We start from the raw sequence: 17,556 nt of genomic DNA, 5'->3' as shown, positions 1-17,556 counted from the left end.
GCGTTCCCATTGCGATGCCTCTTTCAAAGGCACTGCAGACTTTGAAAGTCACACTGCAGCAGGTCTGCCACTCTGCCTGCCTGCCAGACCACAAAGTGGTTGTAATCTGGCATGCGGGCAGCAGTGATCTTTGGTGGAGCGGTAGCGAAGCGGTTAGCACCCCCGTGCTACCGCACTGCCATAATTCATATTTTGACCCTTAGGGGTGATGAGGGGAAGCAGCACTGGCACGGCCCAGGTTACACTGCATGTTTCCTTGTGATCTCTTACCCACAGGTGGCAAGGAAGCACCATGAGCAGATAATAAACAGGGCTGTAAGAACTGTGCTAGACTTCTTTGTTCCCACACTTAACCTATCACTAGGACCTTTAAGGTTGTCAATCACCAAGGGAGGCTTGAGAAGATATATCTCCCACCTCTTTTATCTCCTTTTATCCCTCAGCAGCCACTTGTTTGCTACTGGCAGACAAGTGGAGAGGTAAAGGACTGGAGCATTCTGTCCTCCCATGTCAGATTGAAGAAAAGGAAACAATCCTGTATGCGTGGCACCACCATCTGAGAACACGCCATTGGATGCAATTGTGCATCCCGTTTTTTTCACCCTCCCAAAAGCTGTTTGTGGATGACAAAATTCCAAGGGTGTTGCATATGCATCAAGCTGTGGTATGCAGGTGAGTGCACAACCCCATCAGGGGGCAGACAGGACAGGGAGTGACCCTCTCACCATCCACTACGGAGAGTGCCAAGAAGCACTGGCATGAATAATTCCGAAGATTGAGGAGGCTCACGTTTCCTCAGAGATGCATTTGCAAATGATACCTGGAAAGATTAAGTGGCCCTTGGGGGTAGAGTCACTGACATGCGGGAAGAGTTAGAGTTGCTGAATGGACTTGGAAATTTCGATGGCAAGTTGGTGCCAGGATTGTCTCTGAGGCTTCAGAGATGCAGAAAGGTATAGGTCTCCAAAGCCTTGAGGCTTCTGGAGTTATTAGATAAGTCATTGAGAGGGTCTAACAAGCCTTAGGTAGAGAGAGAGCTAGAGGTGCTAGAAAGTCTTCCAATGTATGCACTGTGGCAAGCCTGTTCCTGGAGTAGGAGTGGTAAAATAGGCGAACCAACAGATAAGGATGTGAAAAGAGATGATGCTCTGCAATGCCACAATGACACCACACTACTAGTGCTGCGACATCAGTTGCACAGGGGGCGGACCTCCTGATTTTGTGCTCTGGAGAAGATGTAAATGTTATGCTTGATGTTCAAGATGTTTTTGAAGGAGAATTCATCCAATATTTAAGATAACATCATATAGGTTTTGAAACCAAGCGCATATAACGCAGAGGATCTTTCATACTGCTTTTGTTGAAGTTTTCTAACTGTCATGCAGCAAAATGTATTAAAGAAATTGAGGTTGGATTAATAGTGTTGTCATCATGCGTCCTTTGACAAGAATGGCAAGCTCTTCTGAGAATTATGGACACGTGCATGTTGGAGGCGGTTGCCTGGGTATTGGAAAACTGTAATCAGCATTTCAGGTCATGTCTTTGCCCAGTGAGCCTGCAAAAAGCAATTAAATTTATTGCTTCACAGTAAGGAAGCAGTACTCGCTTTCTAAGGCTGCATACATGAATGTTAAACCGGGCAAAGAAAAAATTATTATGAATGTAGCTTGCAATGGAGGGCCTTATCTGTACTTAGTGAGCCTTCTACATGAATATGAGACTTACCCACAGCATAGGGAAGATGTATTAAGCAACTGAGGATACGTTTCTGCAAGCGGAGGCTACTCTTGGCATTCAAGGCTGTTGGACTTGGCTCTTTTTGCAGGGTCATCCCTAAACTTTTTGCCTTTCTCCTAGCCTTTTTTTCTGACATGGTGTTGGTGGTTTTAGGACTCTGGGCACTTTAGCACTGCTGTTCAGTGTGAAGTGCGTGTGTTCTCTGTGATAAATGTGGTAAGATTGGTCTACATCTATTTAGGCCAATTTGATTTACCTGTCAGACCCTTGTAAAGTGGTATCTCATATACCCAGGGCTGGTAAATTAAATGCTACTGGTGGGCTTGCAGCGCTGATTGTGCCACCCACCAAAGTAGCATTGCAAACCTATCTCAGGCCTCTGCCATTGCTGGGCCTGTGCGTACAGTGTCACTGTCGCTGTGACGTGGCACCTAAAGTGTGTGCCATGTCCGTGACCCCCTTTTACTACATATCAGTCACCCCTAAGGTAGGCCCTAGCTAGCCCGATGGGCAGGGTGCATTGTAGGACATGTACCTTAAGTGTGCGACATGTCCTGGTAGTTACAAACAGCCATTTTGATTTCTCGCTACTGTGGGGCTGCCCTCCCATAGGAATGCATTGGGGATTCCCTGATAAATGTTTCAATGTAATTCCTGATATGAGAGGCACAGCGTGGTCAAGTTTGGTATGTTTGGAATAGTGATAATAAATGCTATATAATGGTGTGCTCAGATCTATTATAATTATTTTTAAAATGCCACTTTTAGAAGTTGGCATTTCTGTGTGCTATGTGTCTGCCTGCCTGATGTGGATTGCATGTCTGGCTTGTGAGTGACAGGGGCTGGTGAGGTGAGTGTGGCTCCAGGAGGGGCAGGGTGAGTCAGCGCTAGGCTGAATGGGACATCTGCATTTTGAGTAGTGGGAGCGGAAGTCCCTGGTCCCTTAATAGGATGGTGCCTGCCCTAGTGAATTCTGGCTCCGCCCCCCTGTGGTGTGTGTGATGACGAGTCCCCACCTAACAATAGGGAAGAGGAGCCTGGTAAACAGAGTGCCCCAGAACCAGTTGGGACCGGTTTCCCCAAGCCCTGTTCTGTGTAGACAAAGGGGGAAAAGTAGTATAAAGATAGGGGCTGTGACCCCATGAGAAAGGTTGTTCTTGTGCTTACCTGGACTGGGGGGGAAACTCTGCCAGGAGGACCTGCCGCGGCACCCAGCTGCTATCTCCTATGGGTCCCTGCGTGCTGGCCTGCCTGGCTGCGCTGTGCTGTGGTCTCCCCAGCACCAAGGACTCCTTAATTCTGCCTTTTTAAGGACTGTGAGGACACCTAGCGCCTCGTGAGAGCTATATTTAAATTGCCAGCAGAGGAGAGAAGTTGGCGTTGGCAGCGTGAGGCTGCGAGGAAAACCCGACATGTGGGATTCCCCCCGTGCTCCGCTGTTAAAGCAGGAGACCACCCTGCACTTTGTTGGGGAGAGCGTGAGCCTACCCCGCGTCTATGATGCTATTTTGTGGGAGCCTACCCCGCTGATTTATGCTCAAATCACCGAGCAGGAACCCAACCCGCAGCGGTGCCTTTGGAGCGGGTGCCCACCCTGCATTCGTTGTTTCTAGCAGGAGCCACCCCGCTGTTGTGCTTGCAGAAGTGGGTGCCCACCCTACACTTGTGGAGAAGAGGGATCACTGCCTTGGGCCCCGGTATTGGGAGGAATTGCGGACTCGCTTCCTTCAGCGGTGCAGGCTGCCCAGCAAACCCGGAAGGCAGGAAAATGCCCACCTGACTGTGGGAAGATCTGGAGGCAGCATCATGAGAGAAGACACCCCCATGCGGGAGCCACCAGAGAAGACCGGAGGAGTCCTCAAGAGCCAGTGAGTGACGGGGGCTGACCGGGAGATGTCCAGGAGGAGCAGAGTCACCAAGCCAAAGCCCCAGTGAGTGGGGGCTGCAGGGGGACCCCTATTAGCACTCCTCAGGCACGGTGAGTGCTAATTCTCCAGGTGGCATTCTCTGTTTTTGGCACCAGGAGGAGCCCGGTGAACGGGCCTCTCCCAGGGAGCACTGGTGGTGCAAAGTTGGTGCCATTATCTGAGCAGAACCGCCATTGCGGGCCGCTCCAACGTGGGGCACATTGTTTTTAAAGCCCCAGTGGGGGTCAAGAAGGCACGGTGGTGCCAGAGGAGATTGGCAAGCCCAGTTGTCCTGCGAGCAACATTGGGCATATTGTTTTTACAAGGAAAGGGGTGAGAAGCACCCCACGCCTAGCACAGGGTGCACGTTGTGTGGGCTGCAGAAGTAGCAAAAGGGCCAGTGGAAGGCCCCAAAACAAGCCCTGACATTTTAGGACAGAGGGCATTTGAGCCCCAGCGAAAGGCCAGTTGGCCGAGGAGGGTCAGTTCTAGGTTGGTAGGGTGCAAGGCCCTAATGTGATGCCCCTCAGGCAATGTGTTGATGCCTAATGTTATGCACCGTGATTTATGCCTCTAAGGGTGTTATGCTCATGAGGTTATTGCATAATGTGTTTATGCTGGTAAGGCCTAATGAGTAATGTGTTTATGCTTAGGAGGGTGCCTAACGCTAATGTGGTTATGCCTAATGTCATGCTATGATATTTTAGGATGGTGTCTAATGCTAATGTGGCAATGCTCAGGTCAGTATTGTAACAGTAGTTACTGATTGTGGTTTATATTTACTTACCTGTTCTGATGGTTCTGACCGTGGCCCAATTGGCCTGGTCCTGTATATAATCCCCTGTGAATATTGCCCGTGCCAGTTGGCACAGTGTAAATGTGTGATTACGTTTCTAATGTGTTTATGATAATACAAAGGCTATTTTTGATATAACCTTGTGTGGAGTTTTGTAGAGTGCCTACATTGTACATTGCCTCTGAGATAAGCCTGACTGCTTGTGCCAAGCTACCATGGGGTTGAGCAGGGGTTATCTTCAGCGTATAACTCCCTTGCCATGACTAGAGTAGTGGTTTCTGCCTGGCTTTGGCGCAAGCCTTAGCCAACCAGAAATTCCATGTCTAACAAAGGCATTAGTCTGCATAAGGGGTATTTAAAGCCAATTCCAGGCATGCCCAGGCTGCACCCAGGCTGCACTGAATATTAGAGGAGTAACCTACTGATGGGAAGCCTCCCCTGGGCATTCAAGTTAAAATCTGGTCATGAGAAGACCCCACTGGGCTTTTAAGAACAATATTGCATATGGGAGAGCTGTATTGGGAAGTTTGAGACTGTGGGACTGATTTAGAGTTTGACGGAGAGGGTACTGCATCGCAACACGGATGGAGTATCCTACTCCCCAAACTCTTGGTCTGCCTGCCTTTAGATGTGGGCAGACTGACATGTTTACTGTAACAGAGTAACATTTACTCCATTGGCATAAACCTTAGACACTCCAAAGGAGTAGGGGCCATCGGAATTAAGCCATCTGAAATAGAATTGATTTTAGTAATTTTATTTATCATGTGTGCCTATGATTTCACTGGAAGCAAAGTTTAAATGACATCACTTCCTCTGATGGCAGCAGGATCAAAGGTCATAACATATAACTTCTTGTGGTGCCACTGAGGATCAAAAAGTGGGTGACGTCACTTCTACAAAACTTAGCATTTTTGTTTCTGAATGTTCAGGATTTCTCTGCTTATTTCCCTTTTCCATGGCTCCAACATCTTTGCCAGATGCACACATACCTATTTGTTCCAAAAGTGTCTATCTGTATGGTCTATATGAGCTTTAGTACTTTCTACCTTATAGGAAAAGAAGGAAATGTCACTGGATGCTACTGACAAAGGGAAGTACCTTTATAGAAGACGGGTAACGTTAGACATAGTTGGCTTATGTGTACAAATGTTTTCTCCACAACTCCACATAGGTTTGAAGTAGATCATGCCAACTTGATTCAAGGCAAATACCCGTTTCATTTTATCTAGTCCAAACAGAACCAAATATCTAACATTTTGGAAAATCCAGTGTGCACGTGCCGTTCAACTCCCATAATACAAATGTCCCTTATATAATGAGTCCCTGTCTCTGATCTTCAAAAAGTGTTTGTCTAGTAATTTGGCACATTATAAACTATAAAGCAGCCTAAAACAAGATGTGCATTATTGGGGCCTCAAGCCTATTTTTGTGGCATTAAAGCAATGTGTGAAGTAAATTAAATGTTTTGAGGGGAAGTTCACAGAGGATCCCAGCAGTCCTTCTAGGAAGTCGCAACACTTCCCCACATATAACCACATGTAGCAAAAGTATGCGTCAAGGATAAAGATGCTTTATCTGCCGGGTAAGGTTCGGTATTCTTGACACAATTGGCTGAATGAAGGGGTGGAAAATAGTTGAAATTCATCTTTGTACATTTAATTCTGGACCAAAAGATGAATGGTAACTCTGTTGTTTGTACAGACCCAGTAGATATATTTTCAAAATTTCTAAGGACTCATCTATCTAAAACCTCAGGGCAATCACAGCATACCTCTCGAGTCCAGTGATTGCAGAAGTGTCCAGATTCATAAACCAAGCAAAGTAAAAAAAAAAGTGGGGTTGATGGGAAAACATATACAACTAGTTGGAATATTACAAAGAGACTGGTGTGTCCTGCTGGACACAGTTTAGTGTTTTACCAGCCTCTCCCACAAAGACTGGTTCATACACCCACCCCACACCCATCTAACACAGGCTTCACTGGTCAGGTGACCCTTCCAATAAAAGAGCCTGAGTGCACATGCTCGGTGCCAGTTCTAAGTACCAAACCTATGTAGGTGTGTGTCTCTTTCACTCATATACAAAGTATGTGGACCTAGAGCCCACAACACCACAGAGACCAAGCAACACATTAAACAGCATCTACCAAGACTGAAAAAGGGGTGTTGGTCCCTGCAAAAATAGCAATAAGCAGCTGCCCCAGAACACTTCTCTGCCCTAAAAGATTAGTTTGGGTGAATTTTGGGCAGAAGATGACATCATATAAAAGAGCTAGATAGAAAGTAGGCCAATTTAGTTGCCTTTCATGGCCAACAGAATTGTTACTACTAACTCAAAAAAGGCCAGGGAGATTCATGTCACTATATGACCGGCTCACTTTGGGTTATCTGTTTCACAGTGCCATAAGGGGTTACATTTTTAGTATAGTCATCACTTTCCCCTTATGCATTACAACATTAGCCCTTTCATATTTCCTCTTCTGTTTTCTCATATTCTATTTTCAAATTCCCAATTTTAAGTTTTGTTATTTTCGTATGCAAAAGTAAACAAATTTGAATGATAAATAGATATAAAAGACAAATTGATTCCAGACTGAAGTAAAACTCTTAGAGACGTTCTTTCTAGTCCCCAATTGCAATCCAACCCAGAAAGTGATACAGTGGTTGTAAGAAACTGGGTTGTTGGTTGATAGGAGTGTGAGCCCTGGTCAAGTAACAACCACAATCCTTCTCTGGGTAAGGCAGAAGCAAACCCTAAGTTCACCTGTGCTCAACCCTCTGGTAGCTTGTCATACAGCAGTCAGACTTAACTTAGAGACAATGTATAGCATATTTGTGCAACACTTCAAACAGAAATAAAGTGAAAGCACCACAAAAAAAAAGGACCCACACATAGGGCCTCATGTAGGTGGGCTGGCATTTACCACTTCATAAATACCGAATCATACCGATTCGGTATTTATGAAGTGGTAAATGCTATGTAGGTAATTGGTCGGTAAATATTACCAATTCGGAATAATTCGGTAATTACCGAATCGGTATTTACCGAATCGGTAATGAGGCATACCTTCCCATTGATGGGAAGGTATGCCTCATTACCGAATCGGTAAATACCGAATTGGTAATGGGGGAGCACATGCAAGGGTGGCAGGGTGTCACATTGACACCCTGTTGCACCCCTGATTCGGCCATGTGTGCACATGTGGCACACATACATGCCCTGAGGGCATGTGTGTCTGCCACATTGCACACATCTACGGGCAAAATAATGCATTTACACACATATTCGTCATTTACCACCAACTATTAGTTGGTGGTAAATAACGAATCCCCACACACACCACACAGTCCCCCTACATCTGATTTCTGTATTCGGAATTTACCGAATCGATAAAATTACCGATTCGGTAATTTTACCGATTCGGTAAATTACCGAATACAGAAATGAGCCCCCTACATGTCAACAGCCTGAATACCGGTCGGTAACGGTATTATTACCGAAAATCGGCCGTTACCGACCGGTATTGGGCTACGTACATGAGGCCCATAGTGAGAAAAATAGAACTTTCTTTAAGAAATAAAATAAAGCCAAAGCAACAAAAATCAAATCAGTAGAACAAGAGATATGCAAAAGAGTTTAGTGAACACAGCGCTAAAAAGCACAGTGCACCATCTGTGGACATCTGGTCACACCAGACTGGGACAAAGTCACAAGTTCAGGCCGACCACAATGGAACACAGGCCAGCTACAGGGACCCAGTTAAACCTGCTGAACAAAGTACCTTCAATCCTGGTTTCCAGAGATTTGTAAGGATTTGAGTCAAAGATCTGTCAGGCAGCCACAGTGATGTTGCGATGTGATTGATCATGCAGCAATGATTTGAGTGCTTTAGTTTTGGGGTATCTGATATTTTGCCAAAGTTTTCAAATTAGCAGTATCTGCAGACACAGAGCAGACCCTTAATACTAGTTCAAATATACCCTCAGCCAAGGGAAGGGACCAATACTTGGACTCATCTACCTGTTAGTTAGTTGAGACCGTGTGGGCTTATGTGCAATAAAGTATGCCCCAATCTTTAACTAGAGGCAAGCATGGGCCACATATCCAGTAAAGGAATGGCATCATCAAGGGATGTAAATTGAGGAATAAAGTTTGCCCGCAGGAGTTGGGCAGAACTATCTCCATGAGAGTCAATTTATGAAAGTCCTAGTACTCCTTCTCTGCATCAAATAACCCATAAAACACCTTTGTTCTTGAGCTACTGAGTGAAGGAAGTTAATGAGATGGATGTAAAGGAGCAGGTGCCATGGGACTCCCTGTCGTCGTAGGCAATGTGTACATGCTAGACTATGATCTGTTCAAAGTGAACACCTCTTGCTGCAGACCTGAGTCAGTGGAAGACTCACCTGGGTCAAAACTCAAAGATGCCAAGAAAAGAATCAAACCAAAACTAGCAACAGTCATATTCTGTGTCTGCGCAATTGTAGTTTGCATCGATGACTTGAGTTAGCGGATCACTTAGCGAGTGCATTGTCGCCTAAAAGTCTTCAGACGCTAGGACTACACAGAAAAACACCCATAAAATACTCAGGCAAATACCCAGATAACAGAATAAGTGTGCTTTGAGGACACTACGAGATGCAGAATGAATATGCAACTGCTGTAGGGCAAGTGTTAAGCAGTCCCAGCTTAATGTCCACGGCTTTGTCATGTTGTACTGATTTTTAGTGAGGTCCAATGGCAGGGCGGGGTTTCAAAATGGCAAGGACCGCTTTTCAGAAAGAATTCAATGAAGGTAATTCTTCTCTTAGGCAAAATCAATAATATTGCTGCATTATTATTAGTAACATTAAACGTGTAAGCAACAAACCCATACACTGGCATAAATATAATATATATTTTCTGGAAATTGCTCACATGAATGTTCAGCTCCACATTCTTCCACTGACAATACCTAGTAAACTTGTCACTGTAAAAAACAAGAAAAAAGAGAGTCAGAATGTTCGCTGAAAAACATAATTTATTCTGTTCAAGTGACATTCAACCTACAGGGAAATGTTAATACAGACAGGACGTCAAACATCGCATAGGTAGTTCTGCCTTTGATTGCTGATTCTTACAGAATTTAGCAGCAAAGAATACAAATTCTAAGTGCAACGCTTAAGGCTTCCAAAATTATTTTAGTGAAATATGCACCACCACACTGTGCGGTACCCTTCAACTAGCACAAACCTAAATCAACCTGGAATACAATACCTGTTCTGACAAAACTGTCAACAAATGCAAAGCCAACAAAACAAAAACCTAAGCCAGAGATTGAAAATAGACCAACGAATTTGTAGGGAAAATTAACATTAGGGGTGTCCTAAGCTGCTCCTCACAAATGTATTAACATCCAAGCAAGGAGCGCCATACCGCGTACTTACCAGCAGTGCTCAATTTGTGCCGGTTTTTGTCCATGCTCCGCACCTGCTCCTAATTGTTAACACTGGCACTTACTTAGGACAGTCCACCACGTGGTAGTGCTATCTGCATATTTTTTAGAATAGTACACCAGTTTAAGATTTAACCCCTTCAGTGTGTCAGACAGCCGGGGGCCATCCGACGCACCAGTGATCATGTGCGTAGGACGGCCCCCGGCTGTCCTTGCACTTGGCACAGGGAATCCCTCTGGTGCAGGCACCAGAGGATTCCCTTTACCCCCAAACAGCCTCGGGAGCTGGGGAAGAGCTTCCGCAGCTCCCGGCCCCCCCCCCCTGGTTTCCCTGAAATGATGATCAGGGCGCAAGTCGTGCTGACGTCATTTCAGTGAAACCAAAACTGAAATGAGCCAAGAGGCTCATTTCACTTTTGCTTTCTACGTGCTTAGGGGGCTATCTCAGCCCCCTGAGCACGTAGAAAGACGGGCGAGGTATCATTGGAAAGTGGAGAATCTCCCCAGTGGATCCCTGCTCAGGGATCGGCCCAGGAGGGCGATCCCCAAGCAGGGATCCACCCACTAGGCACCAGGGAGGGGCGGAGTGGCCCCTTGGGAAAGGGCCTTTGCTCCCCCCATTGTTTTGGGCTCATTCAAACTTTCTGTCCCCCCCAAGGGGCAGAAAGCCCACTAGACACCAGGGATTTTATTTTTTTATTGATGTTAGGGTGGGGGCTGCCCAAAAAGGGAATGGGAATGCCCCCACCCCCCACAGAGAAATGTCAGTATTTCTGCCCTCCGTTGGTAAACGGGGGCAGTAGCCCCCAATCTGCCCACCGTGGGGCAGAAAGCCCACTAGACACCAAGGATTTTTTTATTGATGTTGGGGTGGGGCTGCCCAAAATGGGCATGACCATGCCCCCACCCCTTGTTAAATTCCAGTCTTTCTGCCCCCTGGGAGGCAGATGGGGCAGTATCCCCCAATCTGCCCCCTGGGGGGGCAGAAAGCCCACTAGAAACCAGTGATTTGTTTTATTGATGTAGGGGTGGGGGCTGCCCAAGATGGGCAGGCCAATGCCCCCACAACCCCCTAAAAAAGGCAACAGTCTTTCTGCTCCCCCAGGGGCAGATGGGGACAGTAGCCCCTAATCTGCCCCCAGGTGGGGCAGAAAGCCCACTAGGCACCAGGGATTCTTTTTTATGATGTAGGGGTGTGGCAGGCCAGAATGTGCATGATAATGCCCCCACCCCAAAAACAATTACCACAGACTTTCTGACCAGAATTCCCCCAGGCCTCCCTATAAAAATGGTATCTCACTCACATAGGTGGATCAAGTACCCGCGACAAGGAAGCGCCCAAAACATATTGAGGAGAAGCCAAAATGACCTATCACAAAACAACCTGGTTTTGCAAGAGGAGTCACCTGGGTTTTTGGCCCCGAGCTCTGCGGCCATCTTGGAAACCTACCAAACCTACACATTTCTGAAAACTAGACACCCGGGGGAGTCCAGTGAGGTATGGCTTGCGTGGGTTCCCCAACGATTTCCTACCCAGAATCCCCTGTAAACCTCAAATTTAGCTGAAAAAATATTATTTTTCTCAAATTTCTGTATGGGAAAGTTCTGGAATCTATGTGGATCCACAAATTTCTTACCACCCAGCGTTCCCCCAGGTCTCCTGATAAAAATGATACCTAACTCGCATAGGTGGGTCAAGTACCCATGACAGGCAAGGGCCCTGTCACGAAGTGTCACCTCATGACTGGCCCAGAGAGGACGATGACTACTTATTTCCCTCTTACCTCTCTCCCACCTTTTACTTTCAGTTCCCCTCTGATTTCAACCTAAACTATGCCTTTAAGGGCTTGGAGAGCCAGGACTCCTCCCCCACCCACGTTCCCTGGTCACAGGCACCAATGAGCAGAGTGGATGAAACGCGATGGGAAATGAAAGCGAGGCTGTTGGAAGAAGACGGCGCAGAAGAGCCCAGCTCTATCAGTGGAGTGGACTCAGAGGTGCCCCGCTGTCTCCTTGCTGAAGCCTCGGATGCCGAACCCCTGCTATGAGGAGCAGAAACCATGGAAATTCCGGAGAGCAGCCGCAACGTTGACAAGAGGGAGCCGGACCCAATTTGGCACCGCGACAACGACAGCCACGTTCCAGAAGGAGCATGGCTACAAGAGGCATGTGAGCGACTCCGTGCCTTTTTTGGGAAGGGTAACCGAGTTGGGAAGCCTGCTGCGGGAGGGCCGTAGAATACCCAGGAATGCTGTGAGCTGGAATCTGTACATTTGTGCATAAAGTGCCGCACGCGAATCACCAGAGACGGTTTGAGGTGTTCTGTTCCCCCTACATCACCCCTTCCCTGAACATATCTGTCCAGAATCGGACACCACCTGACAGACATTTCTTTATTTTGTTTGCTATCCCTAACTCCAATTGCTGCACTGGCGAACACGAGGATCTGAAGAAGGAGCAACGACGCCATCGGCATCGTGTACAGACGCTGAGGGAAGCGGACTACACACGTACTCCTGAAAAGACTGTAAAAGACTTACTGTCCTTGACAATAAAGCCTCTTGCAAACGCTACCTCTCTTGCCCCTTATTGTGCGCCGTGCCACGCTTGTAATATAAGTATGAAATGCTCAATAAGAAAACACCAATTTAAGAGCAAAATAGCATAGCAAAATAGCATACATAGTATATACAGCAAATATATTGGCAAGTTAAATTGTATCTTAAAAACAAAAAACAAGAGCTCTATGGGAGCACCCACACCCGCCTGCCATCTACTATCAGACGGGTGGGGTAGTCCAATGATGTCTCTGTGGTCTCCCTTCTTATACTCTTTAAGGCGGTTAGAAGTGCCTACGGTATCGTCATCTCACGCCACGTCTACCTAGTCACCTATGGCATGGTCCGCACATTTTACCATACATGGTGACGCCTTTTCCAGTAACTGTGGCACGTGAGCTAGGTAAAAGTTCATATCTTAGGCCAGGCGCTTGTCGTAAATTGGATGGGGCAAGCAGAAAAATGTGTATTGTAAAGGGATTCTATATATACATATATAAATCTGCACGTTCTGTTTTGCCACATTCCTGCCTCAGCTTGACACATCTGCGATGGCAACTTCCCTAAAAGTATGTACTGGCCCAGGATGCAGTCTGCTGCATGTCGAAAGAACAGGGGGATATTGAACTTTGAAACAGTGAACTTCGCACACGAGTAGGGTGGGGGCTCTTTAGTTTGGAGCAGGAGGCCTTGCTGAGAGAGGCTGGCAGGGATTTTGGTCAGACAAGCCTTAGGGCCTGCTGTTCAGTAAAAATCGGTGCAGAACTCTGGTCAACTTAACAAAAGGCCTACAGATCAGGCTGGCAGAGCCTACGTAGGGGTTCATGCTTTGCTGAGTGACAAAGATGGCCAAGGGTATTTGTTATATAGTAACACAGGACCCTCTGGTCAATTTAACAAAGCCTACAAATTAGGCTGGCAGGGCAAGGACAAGGGTCTCATACCCCGGGTGTGGACAGAATATGCCTGGGGTACCCTATGATCAAAAATAGACCTTCTCTCACCCCCAAGCCCCTGTCTGACCCATGTGGCGCAGCACCACATTTAATTAGCACAAGTCATTTTCAGATAACTGACCACGTAGTGCACAACAATATACCCCAAATTGTTTAACTATTTCCTCACATTTATATTTTGAAGCATGTACTTGGTAACAGGAGTTTGCGTCTGGCATCTCCTACTTTGTGCCACAAATACGTGTGTATGGGACTGCGTCTGGCAGCTCATATTTGTTTTGAATTTTGACAACTTATTTGGTGTAAATTGTATTGTTTGAACGTTTATTTCTGCAGGGAATGGGAGGCATCTTATCGCATTGAGTTTAACAGTGTCTTTTTTCAACTGCGTGCTTCCAAAAGGGAAGCTATTTTCCTTCATCACATCGCATTGTGGTTTCCTATCTCAGGCCTGGCAGTAGCCAACGTCTTTCGACTTCTCTCTCCATATTGTAATGGTGTCCTCGGTTCTTCTCCTTTTTCAGCTACATGCGGTGTACTTTAATAGATATAATGTCTGTCACCTTCTCTCGATTTGCAATTTAGCGTCACTCCCTCTCTTATCTGGCTTATAGGCATTTCTCCCTGAAGTGACGCAAATCCTGTTCAATAGGTGCTCAATTTCATTATGATCCATGGTCAAGAATCCTGTGATCTTTGAGAAAACTTTTGTAGCGTGGGTGGCACTTCAATTTTCTTAAATATTTCCCCGAATTGACCACAATGCGTCATGTCCTATAGGTCAGAGGCACCTGATAATATTGGCCTTTTGTGGTCAATAGTTCATCATTAAGAGTATAAAGATCTGCTCCTTAGTCCATTCGACGGACTACTCCGCTGCAGTGACCCCTTGGGTCACTGACGCCTGTGTGGTCTCCTTCAGCCCTCTATCTAAGCATCTTTGGCTGAAGCTCTAATTTCTTATTGTACTTTGAAATGCTCTTTTTCTCTCTCCTCTGCATTGCCCTTATTCTAAAAAAATTATTGCAAATCACTAATGGTTGTCCCTTCTAACTTAATGTGTGCATTCCTAGCATTGTAGTCAAGTGTATGTTGCATTTTGAAAGTATTTCCATTGACTTAAAATATATTTGCATTACATGAGTTTGTTCTTCGCTCCAGAAATGTGTCTTTAAATGGCAAGATTTTGCTAAGACTCCCAGGCTATATATTGAATTTAAAAAAGAAGGGGTTCTTCTTTTACATAAATCAGACAGCTATTTTCCCCTATCGTTTACAGGTCTATTTTGTCATACTTTTGCAGAAGCACCCCCTCAAATTAAGCTGCCTTGGTGCAGTGCCCCAGAACCATGAAATTTCAACCTTTCATTGCCTTTAAATGTATTTTGAAATTGTAAATTCTTGCACGGTTAATTTTCTCATTTAAGGGTTTGCCTTCTAGATACTTGAGCGCCATAAACATCTATTCTTGTGTTACTATTTTTGGCTGATTACAATTGTAGTTTTGAATAGTCTTTCCGGAGCTAACAAACTGATCAATATATTCTCTGCTGTGTTAATGATTTGATGAATAAAAGTGGCACTTCAACGTAAGACCTATTTTTTTTTAGAAGGGAAGTACTTATCATTCATCTCTTATTTTGCTTATGGGCCCTCCTCATCTCTTTCTCTCACAGTGGTACCACAGGAGATGCTATATATATAGGTGTACATCTCTTGTGCACTGCAGTAAGAAGTGATAAGCAGAAACATCTGGATACGTGCCAAGAACACCCACTTTAACTGAGACAGGTTCAACTAGAGACCACGCAACTGGTGCGCGGTGCATCCAGTGAATACTGTGTCTAGCTTCCAAGTAGCTGCTTTCACGACTCTTAATTACGTCTTTTTGAGCACGGTTTTAAATAGGCTCCCCTATTTTAACTCATTACACACTGAATTAAGTACATTCTGTTCCTTGACAGTTACACCTCACGCTTCTCAACTCACCTTTCTGGCATGCTTGCACCCATGGTAAAGGATCCTCCCACTTGAATATTCAGTAAAGTGGTAGGAAGAGGGGGAGGAAGGCTTTTTGCATGTATTTCTCGCCACAACACACAGCACCTTTTTGCGTTTTCTGGTTGCTATTACGCCCTAGACTTGGCCCAGCATCAAATGATAGACCAGCCACACAAAAGAAAGAGTGACATAATAAGGTGAGGCCAAGGATTGCCGTCCCTTACCGCCCAGAGCACAATGATAGAAAATGTAATACCAGGTAAAATGAAGCTGTTCCTTTTGATATCTTTGTATCATGGCCCACAATATTAAAAAGACTAAAAATGCCATCAATATAAGTAACATAGTTTCCTGGCAGAAAAGGAGATACTTTCAGTTTCAAATGCATATGAATGTCTCTCTATTTGGATGGCCAATTATAATTCACACTGAATATTACACCAAATGCTGTAGTACTGAGCAACCAAGTACAGAATAATTTACTCCTACCTGCGTCCAAATTCAGCAGCAACTGAAGCAGGCACAATTAGTAGCCCGAATGCTAGGGCAGATCCAGTAAGTGCTGCCACAAAGAGCACAAAGAGCACACAGTTGGGGTTAGTTAATAGGGAACATTTTGAAATTGTGCCTCATGGCCAAGAAACTTAGTGACACTAGGCTTAGAGCAATGTAAATGTTGGAACAGATGGTGAACATTAGACAGAAGATTGGAATAAGCAAGTTAAGGCTGACGACTGTTCCCTTCCAATTTCTTGTGCACAAAAGTGCACAGAAGAGGGGAGATAAAATGATGGAGTGAATTGCACGCTAGATATACCCATGGTTTGACTTCATGGTCACACGTCAAATGCTGCTAGGTCTCCTCAGCCTTTCATCTTTCCAAGTTGGATAAAATGAGTACCATTGAGTTAGGGGAACAATAAAGATTTGCTATTTTGTGCCACAATACCATTCTGAGTAAACGTGCGCTTTACAAAAAAAGCCATATTATTTTAAAATAAGCTACATTTTACGTACAATTAAAGACAACACGTGTCTGAATATTGCATGGTGTTGAAGGGTTAACAGATTTTTGAGGCTGCCGTTAGAAGTAGCACTCCTGGCCGACCACAGATTCTGGGCGTTGAGCCAGGCAGGGGCTTCCTGTGGTTGGCAGAAGAAAGAAAATGTATGTGTAGAAATATATTTGTGTCTGTGGAAGTGAACAAGAGAAATAAGTTGCCTAGAATCACACAATTTGGTAACAGGGGAAGCCGAGATTGAATACAGTGTTTCAGGTTTTACGTTGTGCAGTTTAGTGAAGGAATATGTATGTGTTTATGTGCAGATGGGTGAGAGGAGGTAAGGAATACGTTTTCGGATATGCACAGCCGTGTGCAGCCTTCGAAATATGAGACAAACAGAGATTCGTAGGAATAAGATTACCACAGGTAGCCACCACATGCCCCAGTGCTAGGAAAATAGGAAAGAATAAATAATACGTGAAGATATAAAGTAGATTTCAATGTTAAAGGAGGTATTCATGGAGTGAGCAATGCTCAGTATCGCAGTGTTGTCAGAATAATAGGTGTGAATTTAAACAGGCCTTCTAAAAGTAGAGTTGCAGACTTTAGAGGTGGTTGCGTATATTTTGCAGTTCGACCACTACGAGTTTTTATCTCCCTTAAAAGTTTCTATCTTCTGTTTGGGTTCTTCTTTCGCTTTCTTAGTTAATCAATGATTAGAGGTTTTGCAACATTATTATTATTAGATTCTTCCCTGCGTCTCCAAGAAGCGTATTGAATTTTCTGTCTTTGGGATGTTTGCTTACATAGGCTTAATGTTATTGTTTTCATCACCTCGTGTCTGGTTAGAAATAAAATACAAATAGGAAAAACTTATCATACCACAGGCTCAGGCCTAACACATTTTCCCACACGTTTGAATGACAGATAGACCAAGTGTCCATTATGATATAAAAACAGCAACAACTTTCAGCAATGCCTGAATGGACTGTTTAAAGGTAATGAATTGAGAGGAAGCAAAAATAGTTTATTGCCCATGGATCACTCTGTTTTCACTCACAAATATTACAATGTTCTGACAACAACTTAACGCCCAATATACTTCTCCCTGAACAATTGATATATGTATAGGTCACATCAACTACACATCACAGTGGCAT

At 45.0% G+C, this 17,556-nt stretch overlaps 1 protein-coding gene across 1 annotated transcript in view; it reads right to left on the bottom strand.

Annotated features, from left to right (window-relative positions):
* GRK3 (G protein-coupled receptor kinase 3) overlaps positions 1-17,556 on the bottom strand; it is a 1,147,860-nt gene that overhangs the window by 483,945 nt on the left and 646,359 nt on the right. Inside the window, exon 7 of the mRNA XM_085636358.1 lies at positions 9,361-9,412. Within this exon, the coding sequence (XP_085492484.1) occupies positions 9,361-9,412 (52 nt within the window). The remainder of the gene's footprint in view (positions 1-9,360; positions 9,413-17,556) is intronic.

The sequence above is a fragment of the Triturus cristatus genome, chromosome 11 (assembly GCF_964204655.1).
Source record: "Triturus cristatus chromosome 11, aTriCri1.1, whole genome shotgun sequence".
Taxonomy (NCBI): Eukaryota; Metazoa; Chordata; class Amphibia; order Caudata; family Salamandridae; genus Triturus; species Triturus cristatus.
This window is presented reverse-complemented; position numbering and strand designations above follow the sequence as displayed.